Raw genomic sequence first — 27,589 nt, 5'->3', positions numbered from 1 at the left:
ACTCCTTCTGTCCTGTTTGTCCCGTCCTTAGGGTTCCTGTCCTTCAGGAATTGCCTGTGTCTGCCCAGTTCAAGATGGCTGCCACCAGGCCTGCTTTCCAGGAACCTACTTTTCATGCAGCTATTTTGAAAGTGGGAAGGGGAGAGGATGTCCCAACCTTTTAAAGTACAGCTTGAAATTGCACTTGTCACTTCCACTCACATGTCATCAGCCAGAACTTAGTCATATGTCAACACACTATTTCAAAGGAGCTGGGAAATAGTCTTAATTTTGGGTGGCAATGAGCCCAACTAAAATTTGGGGGTTCTCTTACAGAAAATGGGAGAATGAATATAGGAAGTCAACTGGCAGTTGCACTATGCTCTTAGTCTTAAGAATAGTTTCTTTTTAGCCTATAATACAGACATTTGAACATGAAACACTTGAGTTCTGAAATTCTAAATGTATAACATGGCAAGGGAAAAATTTTAGTATATTCTAGTTTGTGTCACATTGCAAAATCAAAATAACTGCACGAAAACTAGGTTCCTATGGAATGCCAGAAGTTCTGAATGGAAACTTAATTTACATTTTGCATTTTATGAGAATAGTGCATTACTGGAATAATATGAAGTGAATGGGAGATTAATAACTTGAAAGCACAAGCTTATAGGATCAAAATAACCACATCTTAATATTTCTTGCATGTTTTCCGCCCTCAAAGTATAAAGTCACATTGCCTTGACACCTTTGTCCCAGGATGAAAATTAAATAGAAGAATATAGAGAAAGTATTTTGTAGATGTGGGTTTAGCACAGACAAAATTAAGGCTGTTTAAGGTTAGAGGTATACAGGCTGACAGATTGTGTGGGGGTGTTTCTGTATATGTGGGTGTCAATATGTTTGTGCTGAATTGTTTGCAGATGGGGGGAATGTGTGTGTGTGTGTGTGTGTGTGTGTGTGAATGTAGATTCCATGGGTGGCTTCAATCATTGTGTTTTCTTCCTAATTATTCATATTCTGGAACAGCAGAAAGAGGATGTAGGAGGATCTAGATTACAGTGTTTAAAGAAGGTTTGAAGAAGGACTCGTAACGTGTGTGTTCATTCAGTCAAGTTCATCAGGGATCTTTGACGTGTCTTCAGCATCCTAAATCTTGGAAATACTAAAATGAATAAACTTGGTCTCTACCTCTGAAGGAACCATTGGGTTTTGTGAGGCTACAGCATGTAAAAAATGACTCAGCAATATGATAAGACTCTTCTAAAAGAAGTTATAGGAATGGAAAGGAAGGAGCACCCAACTCTACCAGAGTTGGTCTAGAATCACTTCCCGGAGGATATGCTTTTTAAAGTAGTAGTGCCACTCACTGGGCCAGGCTCTGAGGATACGAGTGTGCAGACGTGTGGGTTCTGACCTCAAGGCAATCAGTCTTCTGGGGGGAATAGCTTGTCATCAAGGTCCAGCAGTTTCTGACTCCTACCACCTCTCCAGCCATTCTTGAAATTCGTCCTTATATCCTCATCCTTTACCTCAACTCTAACAAACCACTGTTTCTTCTCTGGGTCTTTGCACATGCTGTGGCCTCATGCTGTTTGTATGCTTCCCCACCTGGGAACTCCTCTAAAGCAGAGACCCTTTACTTTTAGCTTTAATCTCCAGCACTGTCATTGCTCAGTACATATTAGACTAATAATGAATGTAGATTGACTCCAACTTGTCACATTAAAGAGGCTGTATTTTCACCATGAGTGAATGAGACCAGAAGTCTAGACATTTGACTTTGCCTTCTCACCCGTGGACAGAGATGAGCTTTTCAGAGACAATGCGTGTTAGGGTTTTTGAATCTGGAAGGCAAGGTGGTAACAAAGCTTTCTGTACTGTTAATTTTTGATTGATCACCAGTGTGTTAATTAGCAAGCATGACGTGGGGTACATATGTTGTGCCTGAGCCTGTGCTAGACATTGTGGGTGATGACAAAGAAGCAACTGAGAATCATCTAGCCCTGTACCCGGACACACGTTGGGTTCTTAATCACATTTATTGAATTGGCAGTGTTAGGCATCCCGGTGTTAAAAGCACTTTCTATGTCATGTGGGTGGGGCAAGTGGGGCAAGGGATCAAGACATAAGAAATTAAATATCCCACAGGACATAGTGAATAAGTAGCCGAAGACTGCAAACTCTGACAAGACTGTAGATTTCTAAACAAGAGAAACTTCGGGCTGAGGTGACATGCAGAAGACGGGTAGATTCTAGTAGAGGATATTCTGGTAAGTGGGGAGGGCGGGGAGGGATGCTGAGGATCCTGGAGCGTGAGGGGTTTAGGTAAGGGACAGTGGGTAGATTCGGGTAGAAAAAGAAGTGAGATGGGCTTGTGGACATGTGTTTTTAAGTACATAGGCAGTGGTACGTGAAGAGCGTCTGTCTTACTTTATTACTTGTCGAAATAAGACACTTACATTTCCCTTCTGAGTTACCCTCTTCTTACACTTCATAGTCGGGTAAGGTACATATTTGGGTTGCTTTAGCTAATGAGGAAATTCAGTCTCTGAAAAACAGTGATCGTCTTGGAAGAGAGTTATGCAGACAAATTGGTGTTTTAAAGCTTGGCTGATTTAATATTTGCCTCTAAAAATCTCTAGAGAATTAGATCCATCTCTATTCAACTTGAATAGTAACTGGTCCACGGGAGGGCCCATCTCTTTATCATCTCTATGTAAATTATCCAGTTTGGGCTTCTTGGGATTGATAAAGCTACCTTTTTTTTTTTCACTTTTAATTTTAGGGCAAATTGCCTATAAAATAATCATATGCTTGGGTCACTCTGTGTCCACCATCTGCATTTATATAATCAGGGAATAACAATTAATATTAGCTTTAGCTTCATCAGAACAAATTCAGGATGATGAAGCCAATCATTTGATAGCTTCCAAATCGTATCTGCGATGGTTTTTGGATTATCCACCCCCATGGGTTTTCTATACCACTGATGCACCTCTTTTCATATTTATCAAACATGTAACAGAAAGTTAACCTTCATCCTAATAGTAAATGATTCGGGCTTATAATTTCTCATTTTTAGTTAGGGAAAAAGTTCAGTATACCCAAGACAGTAGATAGTTCATCATCAGCTACTGTGATATGTGCCAATTGATGACACCCATGGGTCCTGGGTCTGGTGAGATTTGTTTCAGCCTCCCCTCCTCACCCACCTATCCTGGACCTCCATGCACCTCCTGTTTCCATGACTCTTGGGTACCAGTCCTCTCACACTGCCCTCAGGCCCCCTCCAGTCTTCTCCGGAAGGTAGCAGGTAAGCCTGCCTTCCCCCAAAGCTGTGTGCTCCACATTTGTTCTTTTCCTTACTGCTACCCTCCACACGGAAGAATCCATTTCTTGCAAGACACACTTGGAGTCGTACACCTGAGTTGCTAGCCTCTGCGATGAATTGGATCTTTGCGGGAAGGGTTCTTGTTCTGGGCTGGTTTACTGCTGAAGGGTGCCTGTCTGCATTAGAGATGTCACTTTCCGAGTGGCTTGTTGATAACTTCTGGTATTAACTAAGCTTGGAACGTGTGTGGAGCTAAAGTAACATTTCTTTCCCTTCAGTCTTAAAATTAAATTTTTAAAAGTGATTCAGAAATTAATAGTTTGGTCACTGTGGTAGTCACAGGCTGTGTCTGCATACATCCTCTGCAATATGGTGGTCTTTATATTTGAATGCAAAAAAACAAAGACTGCCGTGAATTTAAAATTCATATTTTGAAATAATCAAGTTACTATCCAAGTACATCAAATTGAATTGTGGGAAATTGGCTTACAGAATAGTACCTTTACTACTAAGTGGAAGAAGTGTTCTATAAATTTGTGTTCAACAAATTCGCATGGTGTTGTTGGCATTGTCATCTTGACAGGAAAAAAGATGAATGTTTTGACAACTTTTTTCTTCAAATTCAGTTTATATCTAGCTTTTAACTTTATCATAACTTTGGTAATCACCAAAATATACTTGAATTTCCAAATTAACATTAAACTTTCTTTGGATTTATCTCTGAAAAAGCTGATAAAAATAATTAAAAAAAATAATCTTGAGGGGTGCCTGGGTGGCTCAGTTGGTTGAGTGTCCAACTCTTGGTTTCGGTCAGGGTCGTGGGATTAAGCCCCACGTTAGGCTCTTTAATGGGCGAGGAGCCTGCTTGAGACTCTCTCTCTCCCTCTGCCCCTCCTCTAGTATGCACAAGCTCACACTCGTGGGCTCTCTAAATAAATTAATTAATTAAATCTTTTTTAAAAATTCAAAAAAAATTAATCTTGAATAGCAACAACAAAGACAAAAACGATAAAACCAAAATAAGAAAAAAATGCCAAAAAAAAAAAGGGAAAGAAAAGAAAAGAAAAAGAAAAAAAGAAATTAACCTCAGTTCCAGAAAAGTATGTAGTTTCCCTACCTGGTCATGCTTACCTGTTTAACAACTTGAGAACATATAACTTTAGGTAGGAGTGTTGAAGTCTACATTTTTAAGTGAGTTTACAGTCTTTTGAGAATTACAATAATACCTATCCTAAGACTTGTGGTATTTTGTTTTTTTGGGGGGAGGGTATGAATTATACCTCTCTCAGCCCACTAAAAATATTAGAACACTGTATACATTTTTAATTAAATAAAGATTCAGTTTGACTTTGAGAATGTTATGAGACCCCTTGGCCTAGGAGACACATGCTGTGGTTTCAAAAACATGCATTGGGATCACACACAGGCTGCGTGCTGAAAAAACTCCAGTTGCCAACAGCTATACTGAATTCCAGCATCTGGGGTAGTTGCCAGTTTTCATGACCAACCCAGTCTTCCTCCAGCATTTCAAACAAATTCAGCAAGTATCTAACACCTCACTTCCAAAGAAACTTTTTGGTAGAAGTTAGCAGTCATTAAAAAATGGAAGCTGGCGCCCAAAGATTTGTTTAGTCTTGTGTATTTCCTGGCTGTGCTTCACAAGGTAAGGTAGATCTGAGAAGTGATGCTTGGGCTCTTTAAGTCCCGTGGAAGCCCTTGCGCCCTTGCCCTGCACGCGGAGCTGACGAGGTCTCTGTGCCATTAGCCTTTTCCGGCCTCCGCATGCCTCACACCCTCTTCTGATATCACCAGCATCATGATAACACCTTTCTTGAATTTGGGACTTTGTAGTTGACCAGTCACTTCCATATACTAGATTCACTGAATCATCACAACTAGAAGGGAAGTAGGGCAGATTTTTTTCTATTCCTTCCCCACACAGTTAAGAACAATAAGTCCTAAGAAGAAGTTTACTGACTCTGCAAGGCCACATTCCTCTTGGGCAGCAAAGGCAGAAAGAGAGGAATCTGGCTTTCGATGGCTAATCCTTTTTTTGATAACGAGTCCATTTTTCTCCAACAGAGCAATGATTCAAGTTTCATCAAGGCATCAAGGGATGGCTACCCTAATGTTCCTACAGAGTCTTAGGGATTTCCCCCTCTGCATGTCATGTACCTGCATTTATCAAACACGCAGGTGGGCCTTGTGTAGTTAGTATGCACGCACGGGGCTTCCCCTCCTGGGAACTCCTCTACTACAGACACCCTTTGCTTTTAGCTTTAATCTCCAGCAGTGTCATCGCTTGGTAGAGATTTGAACCAACAATTAATGTAGATTGAATCCAACTTGCCACACGGAAGAGGCTGTATTTTCATCATCAGTGGATGAGTCCAGAAGTCTAGGTATTTGACTTTGCCTGCTCAGCCGTGGATCCAGATGAGGTGTTTTGGAGATGATGCATCTTAGGGTTCATGGATCTGGAAGGCAAGGTGGTAACACGCTTTTGGGGCTGGGCGTGGGAGAAAGTTTATGCTCGGTGATGGTGGGGTTTCCATATAGAAAATATATTTTAAAACAATGCTGTGGTCCATATATACAATGGAATATTACTCAGCCATCAAAAAGAACGATTTCTCAACATTTGCTGCAACATGGAACGGCACTTGAGGAGATAATGCTAAGTGAAATAAGTCAAGCAGAGAAAGAGAATTATCATATGGTTTCTCTCATCTATGGAACATAAGAACTAGGAAGATCGGTAGGGGAAGAAAGGGATAAAGAAAGGGGGGGGGTAATCAGAAGGGGGAATGAAGCATGAGAGAAACAAACTGAGGGCTTCACAGGGGTTGGGGGTGGGGGAATGGGATAGGCTGGTGATGGGTAGTAAGGAGGGCACGTATTGCATGGTGCACTGGGTGTTATATGCAACTAATGAATCATCGAACTTTACATCAGAAACCAGGGATGTACTGTATGGTGACTAACATAATATAATAAAAAAAAATTAAAAAAAAAAAAGAACAATTTCTCAACATTTGCTGCAACATGGACGGGACTGGAGGAGATAATGCTAAGCAAAATAAGTCAAGCAGAGAAGGACAATTATCATTTGGTTTCACTCATTTATAGAACATAAGAAGTAGGAAGATCGGTAGGAGAAGGAAGGGAAGAATGAAGGGGGGGTAAACAAAAGGGGGAATGAACCATGAGAGACTGTGCTCTGGGAAACAAACTGGGGGTTTCAGAGGGGAGGGGGGTGGGGGATTGGGATAGGCCGGTGATGGGTATTAAGGAGAGCACATATTGCCTGGTACACTGAGTGTTATACGCGAATAATGAATCACGGAACATTACGTCAATAACTAAGGATGTACTGTACGGTGACTAACATAATATAATAAAAAATAAAAATTTAAAAAAGTTCTGTACAAAATACTTTTCACATAGATACCTTTTACCTTTAACATTCAAAAAAAAATAAAATAAAATAGAAAGCAGGTTGTATATGTAATTTAAAATTTTCTGGTAGCCACATTTTTTAAGAAGTGAAAAGGAATAGATGAAATTAATTTTAATAATCATATTTTACCTAGAGCAATATATCCAAGCTATGATCATTTCAACATAAAGTCAAAATGAAAAAAATTAATTAGATCTATCTCACATTCTTTTTTTAAACTTAGTCTTTGAAATCCAGTGTGTATTATGTTCTTAAAACATATTTAAATCCATATGCTGAATATTCAGTGGTTAAAGTTAAATGGAGTCGTACCAAAACAAGAGTATAAAATATTCTTTAAAATGTTTCAGTTTTAATTTTAATTAAAATTAAATTAGAAGTTCAGTTCTTTAGTCACTTTAGCCACATTTCAAGTGCTCATAGCCATACATGGCGGGTGGCTACTGTTCTAGACACCATGGATGTCAGGAGTTGTGGGATTATGTCAAAATTCTTTCCCACCCCTCTCCATATTCAGAAGTAAGACCTATCCCTTATTGAGGGTATGGTTTAAATTTTAGGTTACACATTTTAAACAGAAATGTTAAGGTGGTGATCCAGGCTGTAGGGATTTAATCTGATCGAGGCCAGTTATTGTTTTATTAGTTGTTTTATGAATGAAAGAAAAGAGAGGAAGGATGTGCTCGGTGCAATGACTACTGCTTTATGCAAATTCAACCACTCAGGTGTCCCAGCACCTTGGAGGCTTTTGGGCGAGCAAGTAATGGATGAATGAAAAAATCAACATGGAACATAAATAAATGAGTACACATTTTGTTTTATGCAGTTGTTGTAAATGCTCTTGAAATTCTGGAAAAGAAAGCCTTTGTCTCGTTTTCCAATAATGACCTAATCTAAAACACCTTGAAAAAAGAAAATCTTGAAGATTCAGCCGGAATCCAAGAGGAACTCCGAGCCAGTTTTCCAAAGCAGAGTTAATAATTTGGGGTGTTTTTTACTTGCAACTCTACCCCGAGAAGGGATTGCCAGGCTGTGGAGTGATGTTTACTGCTTACTCTTTTTCCAGTGTTAAGAAAGCTTAGTGACATTTTCTCTCTCGCAGTGTCTTTATTCCCCAGGTGGCTTAAATTCTCTAGTGTGGCTGAGTGTGATGTGAAAGCAATTTTTGGGTCTTTGCTGATTTCCTCTAGATGTACTCAGTGGCAGTACAAACCCATTACGAAGTATTCTTCTTCCTTTCCATTTTACTTTTTCATTTCCTGATCTGCAAAATTTCAGGTTCCTAATCCCAGTCCTAAGGAGACCAGGACGTTGACATGCTCAGATAACAGAAATCTAGTAACATCTAGTAACATTTTTTTAAAAGTAAAAAGCAATAGATAAAATTAGTTTTAGCAGAAATCTGGGCATGTCAAGGTCTTAGTCTCTCTAGGAATTGGATTAGGAACTTGAAAATTTACAGATCAGGAAATGAATGCACAAGATTTGCATTAACGATGTTTATTTTCAAGGGACTTTTAAACCTGGAATGCACAATACTGACACATTCATATTTTATTCCAGAATCTATATCTTAAAGGCAGTTTATGGTGCAGTACATTTGACGTATCACTCATGCTCTCCCAAACACATATTCGGCGAGAACCTTTACAAATGAGTTCCATAAAATGACGCACTTGGTTTCCCAGAGGGGATGTTGCTCAGGAGACCGCGGTCCCAGACGTGAGCTGAATATTACAGGAAGATTTTCGGGATATGCCTTTCTTTAGGCTCAGGCAGTTCGAGAAGAAGTGGAAGTGACCTTTGATGGTGAAGAAATATTTAATCCATTGTAGTTCCGTACTTTATTCCCTGGAGTAGAGGATTGGCCAGCAAATAAACATTGTCTACTCTTAAGCCAGTTCAATACGTAGAAAGCCAAGGGCTGAAATCACACAGGCTGCCCTGCCTTCTGTGTCACTTGGTTCTTTATTGCAAACCAGGATGCTTTATTCGTGCACTGTATTCTACGGGATTGAGCCAGGCCCTGCTTTAGTGCCATTGGTATCACAGCGAACAAAACAGATGTCTGCACAAAACTTACGTTCTGGTAGGGGAAGCAGACAATAATACAAACAATATGCAGTCTAATTTCAAAATGATTAAGTGGTGTGGAGAAGGTGACAGAATCTGCTGTTTGCAGAGGATGGGGGAGGGGAGGGCTCTCCGAGGAGGGGACATTCTTGAGCAGGGAACTGAAGGAGGTGAGGGAGCAAGGGTTCCACGCAGAGGGGTTAGTAAGTGCAAAGGCCCTGAGATGGGCATAGGAGATGAGATTAGGAGGGGGACAGATCACATAGACTCTCTACCACAGGGCTGCACGGGCTTTTGACTTGGATTCTGAGAATGACAGGAAGCCACTGCAACATTCACACTGTAATTTCTTCCTAACCTTGTTGGGGTCATGAACTTCTTTGGCAGTCTGGTGAGGTCTGTAGAACGCTTTGTAGAATGTTTTTGAATGCACAAGATAAGATCCAGGGGATGTCAGAGAAACCAATTATATGGAAATATAGAGGCTAAAGTCCCCTATGAAGGACCCACCTGCGCTGGTTATATTTTCAAAGGATTCCCCAGACTGCGATGGGGAGACTCGACTGCAGGGACCAAGTCTGGAAGCGCTGAGACGAACAGGCTTGGAGCCAAGCTGTTTCCATTTATCCTATGGGGCCGTGGTCTCTAAAGTAGGGTGTACAACGCAGTCTTTTGGAGCGCGGGAAGAAAAATGTAAACCTTTGTACTTGATTTACTCTGATTCTTCTTCATTTCTGTATTGAAAGCATATTTTATGATATCCTAACGTATTAGGACATCAGTACATTTATACAATTCATGACCAACTCTACTCGTATTGGAGGTGCATGTTCAAAGGCCTTATGTGCATTTGATCAAATTTGATAATCGTGATGTAGAGAGAGTTACTCTGTCAGAAACTAGAAAAATGCCATTCTGGTTTAGCCCACATTCCATTTCAGAGGCCATTCTGTGGGAGAGCATGAATTCTTGCCATGATTCAACCTTGCTAAATGTCAAGTCCTGTTTCTCAAGCATCCTTAGCTCCCCTTAAGAGCGCTCGTATGGCTATAAATGTATTTACACCTGATTAGACCTACTCTCACCTCTGAGGGAAACACATCTCCTGGGGTTAATTTCCAGATAGGAAAAGTAGATCTTGATATCCCCCCTGCAATTCAGGGGGGTTCTGACAGTGTCTCTGCTTTTGGCCCTGTGAACCGTGCAGGCACTAGCCTGCCGCCTCGTCCATCCGGTTTATACTGTGCCCGCCTTCATCCACACACTCCTTCCAGACTTGAGTCCTGATGTTTTAAGCCTCTCTCCCATCTGCCCGTCTCCTACAGACCTCTCCTGAACGTTTCTGATCATTATTGAGTCGTAGTGAGCTGAAAGGCAGGTCTTATCCCGGGTACCATACAGTGTAGCCTTGTGCAAGGGTATGCCATTTTCTGTTTTCTACCCAGGAACAACGAGTGCCTGGAATGGAGCAAGGAGAGAAGGAGGGTGAAAGAGAGGGCAGGATGAAGGAGATAAGCTGATTTTGCATGAAGTCTGCTCCACTTACAACTACTGATTGCCCTTTTCTCTTTTTCCCCTCCCTCCTTGCTTTCTTCTTCCTTCCCTTCCTCCCTCTGTCCCCTTTCTCTTCCTTTCTTCCTTTCTTTTAGGAAGAAAGCCACTCTTCTATAAAGAAAGAAACCCAAGCTTTTTATGAAATGCACAGAAATCTTTAGGTAGGCTGTTCAGATGAAAACTAATGCATGGTGGATATAGGTGGTTCTGCCCCGACATCAAGCAGTGGGTGCTGGTGTCTAGGGCGGCATGATCTTGGCCGTGCAAAGTCCTGACAGACGATTTGCACTGCTGCCTTTCAAGTACACAAGCAGATATGGAACCTGGAAATGAAGCCAGCATAACCCCACCATTTCTGAGCCCTAAATAGGAAGTCTGATTCCCAATTCTTTATATATATATTATTTTTGTTCCTCTGATTTCTGCTCTCTGCCTGTATCAGGCACTGCTCTTTCATTTGGTCGAGTTCTTTCTTGGTTATTTTAAAGTTCATATTAGTGAGTATTTGCAGAAATGGCAACTTGCAGGTAAATGAATCAGACAGTGGAAAAATAGCTTGATGAAGCATCATAATCTATCTTGGCTAAACTTTTAGGGCACAAAGGAGCTTCTTCTGGCTGCTAGCAGGAAACAGTGTTAGGTGATACAACTCAAAGCCAAGTCAAACTATCTGTAGTTTCCGTCTATACACTGGCAGGAGGGATCCTGAAATGGCCACTGGCTAGCATGATTGGTTTGTGCCAGAATTATTTGAGGCTACATTATTTTCTGGGAAGTAACTAAATCTTTAATATTAATTGTCAAAACAAAACAAAACTATTTTAAAAAATTCACTAAGGGGAAAAACCAAACAGTTTGAAATGACGGTTTTTCAAAAATACCTGAAGACATCCACTTGAATCTTCATTTTCTCTCTGTCCTTGCTCTGTCCTTCAAAATGTGGTTGCCTATTATGGACAGGTTAGTTCGATTGTGGGATTGGTTTTGAGGACTAGATGTCTCTGCTTGTTTCTGTAGAAGGTCGTGGGATTTCCACATACTTGTTGCATTTGGGGTGTATCGGGTCCCCCAGGTTCCAGGAACTTCCAGTGTTACTTGCCTTTGAAGGCTGTGGGAGGTGGAGGGCATTGCGAATTTCTAGTCTTTGCCATGCCTCATTCTCCTCTTTTGTTTGTTTGTGCCAGATTTCCTTGAAGGGATGGAGCCTGGCAGGCAACCAATCACATTAAGTGAATGATGCCAACACGCTTCTCGGGGTGGGCACACCTCTCTCCAACTGGGGTCTCTTCTTTCCCCTCAGCATCCTATTCCTTCAGTGTAGATTGGAAGAGCACTCAGTTCTTCTGGCACATTCTCCATCAGTATACTGGGAAAGTAACTAAAACTTGAAAACACTATTTTTCCAATATTTAGGTTGCCCAGAGTGACTCCAGACTCAGCTGTCTGAAGCCTGAGTTCCAAAAGTTTTGGGTGACAACCTTTAGACAGCTTCTGAGAACACAGGTGTACGTGGAAGGAAGAGAAGTTGAAATTGATAGGCTATTTACCGTGTGTGCGGCTCAGGATATGTGTCCGATACATGACAGCATATTTAAACCTCACAGCACACATGGGAAGCTCAGCCCCATTTGACACAGAAGGACACTGAGGCATATTCTGTAACAAACTCTGTAATGAATTCCGATCCCAGGTGTGTTAACGCTAAAGTTGATTTGACAGCACCCCCCCTTCTGCTACTTTCTCTTCAGCAGGTGCAATTTTCTAAAATTTTGACTTTTAAGGATCCAGAAGGTGAACTTTTAACACTGCTCAGTGATTCTTTTTTTTTTTTCCTGGTTTCCAAAACTGAATGGGTTTCCTCCTGTGCTTCTAGCCCTCCTTCATGTCCTCTTGGTTCCCTTTAAAAGAAATGCCTGTGTTTCTCATTCCTCTTCTCTATGGGCCTTATAGAGCAGTGGCTCACTGGGGCATCGATTTAATGAAATAAAATTTTCAATCATGTTTGGTTCAATTCTAGGTGATACAAATAAAGAATTGTGAGCACTTTGTAGTCAGGTTTAAAGGGAAAGAAAAAGGTGGAAAGAAGAAAGTGGGTCAAGTATAGTACCTGGGCAATGTCTCCTTAAGCGCTGCCTCGTGAAGGGTCTGGCTATTAAAAATAGAGCAATCATGGGGCAGCCGTAGTACTACTTCGGCACCTGTGTGTCCTGAAATTTGGGGTTTGGCAATTTATACCCTTTACCAGTGAAGTGAATCTTAAGTGAGCCAGTGTTCTAATTAGTATATAATGACGGTGTATATTCAGTTATGCTCTTCAAACTCTTTGAGTTACGTACCACTATTATCTCTAGAAGAACAGAGGCACAGACAGGTGTGTAACTTGCCCAGGGTTAGAGAGGGGCAGCACCGAAAGCTGGGCCCTGGAAGGTCATCTTCAGGGTTCATGACCACTGCACTAACCTGCCTCTCAGTTACGAGGGCTCAGTAACTTTCCTGATTTCATAGGGTTTTTAAGATTATTTTTCTTCTTCTTTTTTTTTTTTTTAAAGATTTTATTTTTATTTATTCGACAGAGATAGAGACAGCCAGCGAGAGAGGGAACACAAGCAGGGGGGAGTGGGAGAGGAAGAAGCAGGCTCATAGCGGAGGAGCCTGATGTGGGGCGATCCCATAACGCCGGGATCACGCCCTGAGCCGAAGGCAGACGCTTAACCGCTGTGCCACCCAGGCGCCCCAAAGATTATTTTTCTTCTTAATCAGAACCAGCCCACCATACAGTGGAAGGGTAAATTGTTGCCATGTTTGGTGACAGACGTTGATAGGTTAAAGAAAAAGGTCTAAGGAAAAATCATGTACTTTCTCTTACATATCCCTCCATCTGTATTTACTGTGCAAAAAGGTCACTTGAGCACAAGAGCTCGAATTTCGTACTTATAAGCAGCTTCACTGTGGCTAAAACCTTGCTGTACAAATTGGCTTTAAAAATATTTTGTCATATTCTGTATCTTTCTCCGGTATGCATCTCTGGAGCCATTAAGTTATGGGCTTCTTAAGTAGGACTTGGTGACTGCATTTTACATAAACACAAGGAATTGTCAGGTGAATTTTGTTCTACTCTCGAATCGTAGCCCTTTCTCCTGACTATTCATCCACTCCCATTTACTGGAAGGAACAGTGGTTCTGGGAGACCTGAGCTGTTTGCCTTGTCAGTCAGCTGCCTGGCTCCAGTTTGTGGTAGGAGTGAGAAGACTAAAAAGGCTGAAATGGTAAATTACTGTAGGTTCTGGAGAAAAATAGAATTAGAAGCATTTGTGGTTCAGATGAAAATAGCACATTTCCTTTCTGCCTGGACAGTGGGGGTCAAAGTGCTCCAGGGAATAGAAAATAAATAAAAATTGATCCCTCACCAGTTGAAGGAAACACTCTGACTCTGGGAACCAAAATGACAGCTCCAGATGAGACGATCCTGTGAAACCACTTTTGAAGGTTAAAACAACAACAACAGCAACGAAATACCAGGAGCCTAAAGAAAATGTGACCAACTGTCTTAGGAAATGTAGTCTTTTGAGAATGATTTATAGAGCCCTTTCCCAAGATGATGGGTAGGTAGCAGAACATGCTCAGATGTGTGGCCATTTTGTTCCTTTTGTTGACCATGGTCGTTCCATCTCTTCTTGCAGGTGAGAAGCCTTATAAGTGCTCATGGGAAGGGTGTGAATGGCGTTTTGCACGAAGCGATGAGCTCACGAGGCACTACAGGAAACACACAGGTGCAAAGCCCTTTAAATGCAACCACTGCGACAGGTAAAGAAACACAGAGGCTGCTGAAATGGGGAGGGGAAAAGGGGAGGTGGGTTGGGGTGGGGGCTGGGCTCTCCGTGTGCTTCTGGGGTTATCCCAAGCCTCTGCCTCACACACTCAGGCCTACGAATGCCTTTTACTTCTCCACTGAGAAAACCAATGAGCTAAGGGTGCCTTCTTGCGTATAATCCAGAGATGATATAAATTCTTGGTTCAGTCACACAAGTATTTACTGAACACCAGCTTTGGGCCAGGAATCATGTGAGCCTCTGAGTGGCAGTAAGACACTGTTCCTACCCTCAAGGAGATGACTTGACAGATGATTTTACTATTATATCAAAAGTAATAAGATAGAGAGTGGTCACCTGTAGCTGTTTCTTCTGATCTTTTTATTGACATTAGTACCATTTTTCCTGATTCTTAATAACATGAAAGAGTAGAAAGACCGCTTAACGGAAAGAAGGTTACTCTTAAGGCTTTCCTCCAAAGCGTTATTAGAAATGAATTTACTGGAGAGAGTCCCCATTCTTTGGGGGCCCAAACCACTCTTTCTCCTTTCAAAATAGGTACAAAGGTCTAGAAGATGGCAAGGCTTTGAGAACTTATCCTATAATTCAATTTCCAACCTTCAGCATTTGATAGTGGAAGAAAGAGCACGGAGCAACAGATACTACACAAGTAATAGTATCTGACAGCCCTGGCATTATCAACCAATAAACCCCAAAATGGAGACTCTGCAGGCCAAGGTGAAGGCTGGATTAGGTTTAGACATAATCAAATAACGGGCTTGCATCTGAGCATGTTATCCTTCTAATCCTATTTCTGTGTTTAAAAGGAAGCTTAAGAAAATTAACCATCTTTTTAATGCAATACTAAAGGTCTCAGTTATGATGAGAAAAATGCTTCTAATACGATAAAAGCCCTGAAAGCCTCAGGGTTCCCCAGCTCGCAGGATAGCAGGAGGGGTGTGCAGGATGTCCGTAGAGGCCTGGCTCTCCGTGGGAGGAAATGTGATCTTTTCCCATCCTGCCTGCCCGTCCCTGTGCCGGCCCCTCCCCGCACCAGGCCTTCCTCTGTCGTAGCGTGTTTGTGTCTGTGTGTGTGTGTGTGTGTGTTTGGAGAGCAGAGCGGTAGTGGCCAAATCTCATGGGTGGCCAGTTGGCTGGTGCTCCTTTAAGATGCTTATAAAGGAGAATTCATGTTTTTCCTCCTTTTTTTCCTTCTTCCTGAAAAGGCTATTTTCCTCTTATCTTCATTCGGTAAGAACTAAATAAAGCCCCCATGCCTCCTGGAGTCCAGAGATAACCCCCCCTCCCCCCCGCCAGAGCTGAGGAAGTCCACGTTAGGAAGCTATGTCTCTCATTCCCTTGGAGCTCTCTCCTCTGCTACCCAAGAACACAATTGGTTTTTTAATTTCTATCCCATTCCCTGCAAGGCCCCCTGAATTGATGTGAATCAGTGGCTGTTTTGCTACAGGATTATACTTGGGCAATATTTCTCCTTATTTGACATGTTTCCTCAGCTGCCATCGCAAGTTCATTTCTCTTTAACCCTGGCCACTAACAGAGAAGCTGCATAGAGGGTGACTCTTTGCCCACAGTCCTTTGAGGGAGAGCCTTGTATCAACCGGGATGACGATGAATGCCCTGTGCGTTGTCAAAGTATGGGATCGTAGGCCGACACAGAAGTCGCCCATCCCGGAAGGGGGATAAGGCTTTTACGTGGAGATTGTGCGTTGTGGATTACATTCATCCTTAGACACGGACAAAGAATTCTTATTGGGAAATTGCCAGAGTTAGTATTCCTCTCTGCAGATCAACTGACTTATTGAGGAATTCACAACGGTCCAGCAGTTGATATACTGGGATTAAATCTGACCATTTGTATGATTTATGTGGAGAAATATTTCGAGCCAACTGGCTATTTCAGGGAAGGAGGTGTCAGGGATGGGTAATTTGGTTAGCCTTTTGCTTTCTTTTTCTTCGCCAAAATCAACAGTTCCTGGAGCTAGAAATTTGCTGAGCAGATGGTACAAATTCTGTGACATGGTATTTGGGGGAGGTTGTGATTTGGGGGAGATCTGGGTCAAAGTCCTGTGGCATTGGCCCCACGTCAGCGCATTTTCAACAATGTCAGAAGTAAGGGGTTGGATTCTCATTAGTGTCTCACAACCGGCAGCACATTACATTTCAATTGCCGCGACTGTGCTAAGAATAGAGCAGGTCCGGGAGGTGGCATGGGGCATTGGAGTGGCCCCAAAGCAGATGAAAGGAAAGCCTGATGTGACTGGGAGCTGGCATTCCTTAGAGGACTTTTACCTTCCCAAAAGAGGGCATCTGTCGTCCTTAGCAGGACTCTGAATCCTGTAGGTAGCACAGTGTGTAGAAGCCCGAGAATCCGCGCTCTTGCTTCTTACAGTTTGGGAAATCAGACCACTCTAGAGGCTAAGCTGGGATGGGGGCTTCCTGTCAAAGCATGTCCCAAGTCTAATTTATACTTTTATTTTGCCTATCGGGTAGATTGAAAAAAAATGAATCAGTTTTTCTTTGTTTATCTGCTTTACTTACATTTAGACTTACTAGATGCCACAAAAATGTCTGCATCTCTGGCTTTGTCTGGAAAAATCAGAAGCTCTTGTAACACTGGGCTCACATTCCCATGTGGCCATAATTTTCTGAAGCTAAATAGTAATCACTCCCCATTTGTGATGTCCATGTGATCACTAATTTCTCACTGTTCCCACCACTCCCTGCAGTCTTCCCAACAGGAAGCCAGACCATCCATTGCCCTGTATCATCGCGCTTGCCCGGTTGTGTCCTCTTACAGAAGAGCGGTAGTTCTTCATATCTGTGCCTTATCAAAAGTAGAATCTGATAGTCCTGGACCCATTGCACTCATTTACTTGATCTGCCAGGCCCCTGAAGACATTGGGTTTTGTGACCTCAGGCTTCAGGTTTGGGTTGGGGGAGAAAGCAGTGAGGCTCTGCCACTTCCTCGCCATCAGACCGAACCGTATAGCGCATGGCCTGACCTGCTGCTGGAAGGGTGAGCCTTGTTTCTCAGCCCATACAGCATGGGGCTGTTGGTGGCAGTAACCAGGGCTCTGTTTCTACCAGCGGCGATACATGGGCCATTGTTCTGCCAACTCAGCACACTTATCGTTCAGGGAGACTGCTATCAGGGTAGTACCTTCAAGATCTTGGGCAGTTGGGAGGACAGATTTTGATTTTTTAGTCAACCCACTTATAGGTGGTAACAAATACCAACTCGTATCTAGCCCCTTTTGTGCCCTGGAGGGTTGTTATTGGCTTAATGCCCGCATGACTTAACTGTCTTTTTCATAAGCCAAGGGAAATAACAGTAGTAGTTTGACTTAGTTTTTTGTAATGAACAAATTTCAATCATTAAGGACCTTCTTATTTAAGGTCATCTGATTACTGTATAGTCATAAATACTCTCTGGGGGTGTATTACCCTTAGAATTATCTGTTTCCACATGTCTAGATGGTGAGTTTATCTATTACCTTTTACTATTCCTATGTGGAGCTCAGTAAGTGTAAATTAATAAGTATAAATTAATCATGACTAAGTATCTTGCTGGTCTGTTGAATATAAATAAACCCCCAATGGTGAGGGACCTAGTCTAAATTCTAAGCACCATATACTTCCAAGAATTTGAAGAAATAACAATGCTGGTTCAATTCAGGAGGAGTGCAGTTAGATTTCATACCATGTTAAAGACTTGGTTTTTTGTTTTTGTTTTTACTTTCTTTCTCCCTGCAAGATCTCGAAGCGTAAAGACAGATGCTTGTACATATATTGCTAGGTACCTAGCACACAGTAGACAATTGGGAAAGGCAGTATAAAAGTCTGGAATGCACACATCACTGAATGGTGTCTGCAGATTAAATTCTATATCAAGAATGCTATTTTCCCTTAGGTGTCCAGGATATGGAAAGGAAAGGAAAGAGGTTTTGTCTCCAGGCCAAGGCCTGTCCTTCCCTGCTGCCATCTCCAATCCCTCTGTCCCTTCCTCAGACAGGCAGGATTCCTGGTGCCTGTTTTGTTGCTTTCTCACAGGTGCTCACTGCTCAGGCCTGACTAGATTGACTTCTGGATTCATTTTCTAGTTGCTGCCATTACCAGTTGCCATAAATTTAGTATCATCTTTATTTAACTTTGCAAATGTTTTATCTTATAGGTACCTTCTTATAGGTAACCTTCTGTAGTTTAGAAGGTTACGCTGGGCTACAATTAAGGTATCGGCAGGGCTGTGTTTTTTTTCTAGAAGCTCTAGGGAAAACCCATTTCCTCGTCTTTTCCAGCTTCCAGAGGTGGCCCACATTTCTTGCCTACTCATCCCATCCCTCCATCATCCAAACTGTTGAGTCCTTCCCATGCTGCTGCCTGTGTTCTCTTTCAAATCCCTCTTCCATTTTTGAAGATATTCTAAATAGCATTGGCCCTACCCAGATAATCCAGAGTAATCTCCTGATTAGCAAATTCTTTTCATCCACAGCCCTAATTCTCCTTTGCCATGTAACCTTACATATTTACAGTTTCCGAGGATTAGGTGTAGACACTTGGTTAGGGGGAATCCCATTATTCTACCTGCTACAAACTCCTGAAATTGACAGCTCAGCTCTCCCTTCTTCTCAGTCTAAAGAGCAGGTGTGGCTAGAACATGGGCTCTGGGGTCACAGTACTTGGGTTCAAATTTTGGCTTTGCCTCTTTTTAATGACTATCTCAGCTGGTAGAGGGGATAAGAATGGCATCTTCTTTATAGAGTTCTTGTTAAGGATGTTAACTTTAAAAAGGAAATGCCTACAAAAAGAAAGTCTCAACTTAGATCTTCTTTCTCTAGGCTGTTGGGATGAAGGAAGGAAGGAAGGGAGGGCAGAAAGGAGGCATCGAGGGAGGGAAGAAAGAGAACAGGCACTGGGCAATACTGAGTGTGCCTTCAGGACAGGACAAAGTCATGGGAGTTAACTGCAGAATTCCCTGTAGGCTGTATTGCTATTTTGTATACCGGTGACATCAAGCACTTACTTTTAAAGAATATTTATCACTGTTTTATGGTAAATTAAATCCCCTTTAGATGGCACTCTAAGGGATTATCCAAATATCTTCCTTATATTAAATTAGGGCCTGAAATATGTGGGTGTAATTAAAATTATTATTCAATATGTTATTGGATTATATTAATTTCTACTGTACCTTCCCATTCTTATGTGTTTCTCATTTTGCCTTGGTTCTGTTTTGCTTCATTTCCCTGGGATTCTATCCTGCATGTGTGCCTATTTAAAAAATCAACACAAACAGAGTGGGTGGAGAATGTTGGGGTCAGGAGATAGGGTGGATTTTTTGTTTGTTTGTTTGTTTTAAGCATGAACAAACACGGGGAAATCCTGCATGGAACAGGAAATCTTGCTAACCTGAACAGGGCAGCTTGCTAACATCCTAATAAGAATGTTGGACTGTGAGCATGTCTTGGGCCTCGGGGGAGCCTGGGACTATCCTCACAGGTAAGAGATGGCCAGTTTCAAGAGAAGAATGCAGAGAGAGAGCACAACACTCAGCGAGGAATGATTGCTATCTCGTGTGCCGACTTTACTGGAACTCTAGCCAGAGCCTTAGATTGTAGGCTGCCGCCGCTAAGATTGTAGGCTATGGGGATGTGGAAATGCCCACTCTATTAGTTATATGATACAGAAACCTGACTCAGGCTGGTGTTAGCTTCAAAGCGTATTTATTAGCTCAACTGACTAAGGAGACCAAAATTAGATGGTCTTTAGGTTTGGCTGGATCCAGGGTCTCAGATGTTGCCATCAGGCCTCTTTCTCTCTCTTTCCATCCTCCTGCCCATTTTTCTCTGTTGACTTCGTTCTCAAGCAGACTCTTTCCCACATGACCATATGGACACCAGCAGGTCCGGCTTCAGTCTTAATAGCACAGTAGCCCCAGTGGGAAAAGAGCTTCTCTCTTTGAATAATTTCAGCAAGTGTTCCAGGACTGGCTCTCCTGAACCTTGGTGGGTCACGTGACTGTCGCCCAGCAGACCACCATGGCCGTAGCTTTAGCCTTAGGAAGAGGGTCAGCCCCATACAACTGGGAGCACAGAAGTGTGGCTACCCAAGAGCAGATCAGGTTGCTGGTGCCAAAGGAAAGGGGGAGGAGTGAAGATGACCACTGCCTCCACTCTGAGGCTGAGGAAGGCACTCGGTGGTGGCCCTCAGGCACCAAGAAAACTGGGTATTCGAAAGGGTGGGCATTCGAATGAGGGGACTTGCAGATCTGCCTGGGTTTTAATCCCAAACCTGCCACTAAGTAGCTATATGACCCTCGCCTCTGTTTCCTTACCACACACACGCACACACACAACAGAGGTGTGAGCACTTAGCATAGAAGGTTGCCAAGAATGGTACTGGATCATGTTGGAGAAATGCCTAGCACGTGCCTGCATGTTATCTCATTTTCAGTAAAAGTGAGCTCACGTCTCCATTCTTTTTCTTGACTTGGTATAATAGAGATCTGTACCTATCGCAAGCAGCATATCTGGGTCTTCATTGTGAAGCTCAAGACTCAACTCTGGGTGTTGAAATGTTAGCGTTCCACTGTTGGATGATATGAGCTGATCATTTTCTGCGGTACTTCTGGTATACGGGCATGTCCTGTGTTTCTGAAGCACCTTCCTATTAGTTTCTTCTCTGATAATGACGACTATGATAATAGTTAACATTCACTGGTATCTTATTATGTGCCAGGCAATATTCTAAGCACTGTATGTAGATTATCTCATTTAAACTCAAAACCAGTCTATGAGGTGAGTGCTGTGATTATCCCCATTTTACTGAGGAGAAATGAAGGCACAGAGAGGTTGACATGCTCAGAGTCATACAAGGATTGGAAGAGCTGGGGTTCGAACCCATGCAGTCTGACCCTGAGCTCCCCTTGCCCACATAGTGCCTTGTTTCTCAGTGCCTACGTACTGCCTCTCTTTGAGGTAGCGTTAATCATTTTCTAAGGGGTGCTGGACATTGAGTTTGTTGCCTGGACCCCTCTTATATCCTTGTTGTTGTTTATTTCCTAGGTGTTTTTCCAGGTCTGACCATCTTGCCCTCCATATGAAGAGACATATCTAAAACCCCCAAAGGCCAGAGTTGCCATGGCATCGGCCGTTGTCTGAAGGAAATGCCGTGAGGCAGGGGGCTGGACTTCAGGAGGGGACCCATTGCCTCGCAGAAGAAAGTTCTCACTCATAAACCTCTGTGTACACACACACACAGACACACACACAGACACACACACACGCACTCACATAGACCCACACACACGCACTGTCATGCACTCAGCTATATTTAAAATATATACGTCTATTCTTTATGCCTTGCCCTTGCCAGACGGTAGAAGACGAAGAAGAAGGAGACCAGGTGAACTCAGCAAGGCAGACTGGCTGCTTACTTCAGCACTATTGGAATTATTTCCCGCTGTTGCCAATGGAAATCAAAGAAAATGGATGTGACGTCTCTGCAGGTGGACGGCAGTAAGAGGGGCTTATTTAACTTGCTTCTCAGTGCAACTTGATAGGAGAATACAACGTCGTGCAGTTGCATATGTGTAGCACTAATGTTTCTTTTTAAATAGTTGGGGGAAAATGACCTAGAAAACCAAATTGCAGTTTGGTAGCCAAAATTAACTCTTGGTTTATTTGTCCTTTGTGTGTGAAAAGTCCTACTATTCCGTGCGTCCGACTTCCTCACAGAACTGTTGATCGGTTTTGGTTCTTCTTAGTACTATTGAGATCTTTCGAGTCGATACCAACGGCCTTAGCGGCGGCAGACTCTGGAATAACACCTTACACCTTTCTGGCCTGCATTTCTCTAGACTTCACTCTCAAGGGAGGAGTTTTCTTTTCTTACTTTTTGACTCTTGCACACCATATGCACTAGGAATTCTGGAAACTTCTAGCATGACTGCAAAGTGGCCAAGAGAATAAAGTCCTTGATGATAAATCACAGTATATCCCTTGAGCCTCACCTTATTGCCAGTGCTAGATTTTTTCTTTTTAATCTCTCTGTTTTTGCTAACGAAAACTTGAAAAGCTTATTTGGAAGCTTAAATGTTTTATCTTTTCTCCATGGACTAAACCTCTCCAGGACTCTCGCGGCACCTGGATGTCCAGCTCTCGAAGCAGCCAATCAGATGGGACATCACAGTTCTCTCATCCCCCTTGAGGCATCATGACCTCAGCGCATAGCGATCAACCCCGTGCTGTGTGTCATTGCTACCCTATAACCAGTTTCAGCATAGATGTCGCTAGTCTCCAAGGGCAGCTGCGTATTTAACCTAACTCTGGGTTATGACCTGACAAAAAGCCAAAAATATCACTCTTTCCAGGAGTGGGGAAAACTGAGGATGCCTCCCGAGTCTAGTGGCTTCAGAAAACATCATCCTATCTTCCTCTCTCATACCCACTGAGTTCACACTCCCCCACTTGTTAAAACACACAATTCAAAATGCCATTGTGGGAATGAAGGGTGGACATTTAAGGAAAGGGTTGAGAAGTTTCTCTCATGGTCTGTCTAAAAGGAGAGACACGTTTCTAATTCTTTTTGGCTAGACCCACCATGACTTGTGACCTAGAGCACCCAGGATCAACAGAGGCCTCACATTTACTCGGCAAGCTGACTCCAAAGGGGTTCACATTCCTCACTTTTCATCCCACACACATCCACTATCGGTCTCTTATCTACCCGCATTCTTAGCTAGCTGGCACTGGCCTCAACTCCAAAGACTGCCTTTAGGACCATTAAATGGCCTATGCAAGCAAGTGGGGTGGTTATTAGGACAGATTGTATATTTTGTATATTCTGGGACCATCCCTTCAAGACACGTCTAAAAAACAAAAATGGCATTTGGTCCGCACATGGTTGCTGCTCCTTCATACCAGCTGGCTCCCCTTCTGCCCTCCTTTGACTGTTTGACTCATTGACTGTTAAAATGCCGCCCCATACCTATTTGGGATGCAAAACTGAAGTCTTTAAAAGGAAATGATAATATAAGAAACACAAATACATGTCTGACAGCAGCCTTCAAGATCCTTGGCATTTGGTTTCTCAGCTTTCTGCAACCTTTGATTTCCCTGAAGTGTTGAAAAGTGCCCGTCAAGGGGCAAAGGAGCTTCCCAGTCACAAGTGCGGTGGCTACCGATGGGACACCTGGGCGCTCTGAGGTCTGGCCCTTAAAGTTTTCTTTCTCTTTTCCCCTTTTGCAATGTAGACCAAAAACCAAAACAACAGCAACAACAACAACAACAAAAACCAACAACAGCAACAACAACAAACAAACAAACAAACAAAACCACCCTAAAACACACACACATAAAAATCTGCCCATTTGCCGGAGGCAATTCTGTATATGTTAGTTGGAAGGTATTTAAAAAAAAAATCAATTTTATTCCAAAGATTTAAAACTAGACATGACTTAGAAACATTTTCTGGAGCACTGCTTGCTGACAATCTCGTAGTTCTCTACTGCATTTGAGTGCATTTTGTGGCCAGTCCATCAGGGCGTATCGTGGGATTATATTTGAATGTGTGGTGCATCCTTTCTGGATGAAGGATGTGTGAGGGACCTTAAACCTCAGCTGTATTAAACTGTAGCACCTCCAGTCAGTGCACTAGATGAAACTTTAGACACCCCAGATTTTGTTGGTTCGTTGATTTCCCTTTCTGTAGCAGCCTCCAGCATGAATGCACGCACATACCAGTGATGGCATTAGCCGTGGCTGCCACGATTTACAAATGTTCTCTCCCCAGCTGGAGCTGCTCTTGCCTCTCGAAATGCTATTATTAAGGGTTTATAATACTGAATTTAATTTTTGAACTGACCAATGCAAGGCTCTATTAAAAAGAAAGTTTAAAAAAAAAAAAGAATGCAAAAGAGTAATCATTGCTTGTTTGCTCCCTGTTGTCATCTGTGGTCTTGAAAAGTTCTCATTTGAATGTGGCGGAACAAAGGCCCTTTGGTCCTCATCGGTGTCTGAAATGTTCAGTGATTCCTCTCTCTTTTGTATCAGTGAGGTCCTTTGTACTGTGCTCCTGACCTTTCTCAGAACAGGGTGCGCTGAACCGTGATGGTGGGGCTTGCTTGCTTCAGAGTCATTTGTGAACTGTGAGAATTGGCCTGAAATTTGGTGGGTGCTAAGTGTATGGCTTTGAAACTGTTCTTCTCTAGCCCGATTGACACCTGGGAATGATAACCTATCCGTAAAATTCAGGGTAGCACCAATCATTTTGGAAGTGGATTTGTGATAAAATGCCCATCATCTCTGAAATGACAGAGATGGCTGGGTAAGAGCTTGCGAGAGTGAACAGGCTCTCCAAGAGATCACCGTCCGAAGATATTTGGCTCCCAGAAGGACAGGTTATTTAAAACAGTGCTTTACTGGACATTTAAAACACATTAAACCATTGCTTTCTCATTTAAGCTGTTACCTCCTGACATTCCCGGGGACCCCAAATTTGGAAGGAAAAGCCTGGCATGGTGTTTCTTGTGGTTGTCCTCTCAAGCACATTTGATCCAGGGTTCAGAGTTTGATGTGTAGAGAAAGCATGTTTCTAAGCCATTGACGATTTTCTTTATTTCAAGTTGTGCTTCTTTCTCCTACCACATGGCTGTAAGTCAAAGACATGGAAACATGAAATTACAATGCTTCTCCTAGCTACTGGTCTCCTGCCCCACTAATGGTTAATTGGCCCAGCTTAAAGCCTGGTGGTGATGAGTACTGTGTCCAGAAAAAGAAATGCTCAGATTCCATGACAAAGCTGCATTTTATAAAAATATCGGAAACCCCAAAATGAACTTCATGCTGACCATTTCCTTCTCCTTTCTATGTGCTTTCCCTTGCAAAGCCCTTCAAATCTCCCATCTCCTCCCCTCCTGCACCTCTTGTGCCCTTTTTACATCTTAGATTGCCTGATTATAACAGGGTAAAAAGACAGCCAACCTCACGCACGATTAGCAGAACTGATTCCTATTTTTAAAAAATCTTCTTTGAATCTAGAAGCCAGAGAAGATTTTTTAAGGACTTTAGTTGGGGATAAGCTTCCAGATTAGCCATGTCTATTTGCATCAAAGGGGAACTAAATGGGACTTTCAGGGCAGCTCACCTAGTGCATTCAGAACATTCCGCCCATAGCCCCCGTGCCTGAATTTGATGGCAAAGTCAAAAGAGATGAACACCACCATCAAGAATGGTAACATCTAGCGATCAGTTGCATTGGTTCAGAATGATTTCCTCGATGGAAGTCGCTTTGTAAAATATAAAATCCGGTGCAAAGTGCTTTTGTCTTCACTTTTGCATGAGTTGGTTTTAGGAGAAGGAAGAAGGTAGGGAAAGTCGGAGAGATGCAACATACTTAACTGCAAAAACCTATTAAGATCTTCTTTTTAGAAGATCTTAATAGGGCTGGCATTTCTGGCCAATAATTTTGCGCCTGGATCTTTGCCAAAGTGAAAATTCGCTAAATAGAACCTGTTTGAAATGCACTTGTGGAAGCTTTCCCTGGCATCTTCCCGAAGTGGCCACCTGCCAAGTGTGGGGTGGGGGCAGGAGGAGAGAGTTCGAATTCTGAGTCTAGGTTGCATTTCGGTAAACATGGTGATATCTCAGTTTGGAAACGAGAGGGGCCGGCCTGAGTGTACATCAATGCCTCTTTGATGGCCTCCTTTCCTCAGTGAGGATCTTTGGGAATACTTGAGATGGAACCACAAAAATGTGTCCAAGGAAACAAAAACTGCTTGTCAATGTGAGATCCCGTGACTAATGGCCTGAGGCTTCAGGGTTTTCTCTTGCTTTAACACTCTTCAATACCCCTCTGCTGGTTCCTCGTAGATCCCGGAAAAGGGGGAGAAATAAAGCTGCAAATTCACTTTCTTCTGCGCGCCCTTCCGGTAGAGTACTGTATTCTTCAGGTGTTTTGCATTTGCGTTTGTAAGTCCTCGGGAAACAGGTATCAAAAATGGCAGAGCGAAATCCTAGGCCGTCACTTTACTAATATCCCAAACCAGATACTCTTTTCAAACAGGGCTCCCTCTCAGCGGTCATGAGGGAAGGGTGATACGTTCTTTGTTGGGGACTGTTTATACAATTTTTTTCAACTGTAAGCTTTGGAATCGTAAATTGCGTTGACTCCAGCTTCTGTCTACTGCCATAAAATGGACCCCATGTCAGAATAATGAGGGTGGTATGTGTGCGCGCGCCTAGATACGTGGGCACATGGACCTATTGTACCTTCGCAGAAGGAAAACAGGCTACTGACGTTTAAGAGGAGTAGCCACCAGTGCCTAATATCTTTTGGGGGGGATGGATGCTTATAATGCCAGTATATCGAAACCACACTGGGAGTTCCACATGGAGGGAGGGGCGGAGGGTGGGGAGAGGGGACATTTTAATCCTAGGCCTTTGGACTGGAGGCAGAATGATTTCTGCAACTCTAGGTCCTGAAAGGCTTTGGGGCTCATTGGCTGGTTCTCAACTTTTTTATTTTATTTTTCTTTTCCAGCATGCATTTCCTACCTAAACCCAAACTTGGTTTAATTTCCGTATCTTTCACTTCTGCTTCATTCCAGGGAGGAAAAATACACCTATTATGGCCAAGATCTCCTTGCTAACACAGAGGCAAAAATAAATGTTTAATGTTTTTGCAGCCTCCCCCCCGCCTCCCCCGGACATTCTCTCAGGCCTTCTCTGGTATTTATAATATATCACAGAAGTACCCAGTCTTATAGCCCTCGGTTATGCCTTTTTTTGACATTTTATTTTTTTTAAGCTTTTTATATATATATATAAATATATTACTTTGTCAAGTTTTTTTGCTGTACAAAAGTCTTAAGATTTAAAACTATTATTTGTATTATATGATGGTGGTATGTTAATGTTACAAAATTATTAATGAAGAAAAAATTTATTTTTGTTACTGGTCTGTTTCATAATTCTTTTTTAAATTGGTATATTGTAAGATATCTATGCAAAAAATGTTATGTGACGCATTTTTATTTAAGAATGTAATATGTGTAATAAACAGTAGAATGTGTTTGGCCTTGGAATGCCTTACTGTATTTCTCCTTAGCTTATTTCGTCAGGAAGAAGAAAATCCTCAAAGAGACACAAATGGGTCCTTAGATACCTCATGAGAGTTTTCTCTCTCAGAGACAGAAGGGGAAGGCGGGATGGTATTAGGTCGTTTTTCTTTGTTCGGGAGGTGGTTGGTCGTGTGTGTGTGTGTGTGTGTGTGTGTGTGTGTGTGTGTGTGTTCGTGTATGTGTGTTTTATGTGTGTTTTATGGTTTCACTGAGGTAGCTCAGTGCCCAAATGAGAAGGAACT

General features: G+C 42.5%; 1 protein-coding gene across 2 annotated transcripts in view; it reads left to right on the top strand.

Moving 5' to 3' along the window:
* The window catches only part of KLF7 (Kruppel like factor 7), an 88,698-nt gene extending 65,133 nt beyond the window's left edge, over window positions 1-23,565 (top strand). For both annotated transcript variants that reach the window (XM_034655064.1, XM_002918086.4), the window contains exons 3-4: window positions 14,081-14,204; window positions 21,292-23,565. In XM_034655064.1, the coding sequence (XP_034510955.1) occupies window positions 14,081-14,204; window positions 21,292-21,343 (176 nt within the window). In that variant the 3' untranslated portion in view covers window positions 21,344-23,565. The remainder of the gene's footprint in view (window positions 1-14,080; window positions 14,205-21,291) is intronic.
* Window positions 23,566-27,589: the final 4,024 nt, after the last annotated feature.

Source organism: Ailuropoda melanoleuca, chromosome 2 (genome assembly GCF_002007445.2).
Source record: "Ailuropoda melanoleuca isolate Jingjing chromosome 2, ASM200744v2, whole genome shotgun sequence".
Taxonomy (NCBI): domain Eukaryota; kingdom Metazoa; phylum Chordata; class Mammalia; order Carnivora; family Ursidae; genus Ailuropoda; species Ailuropoda melanoleuca.
The sequence above is the reverse complement of the archived record's forward strand: the minus strand, read 5'-3'. Positions and strand labels throughout refer to the sequence as shown.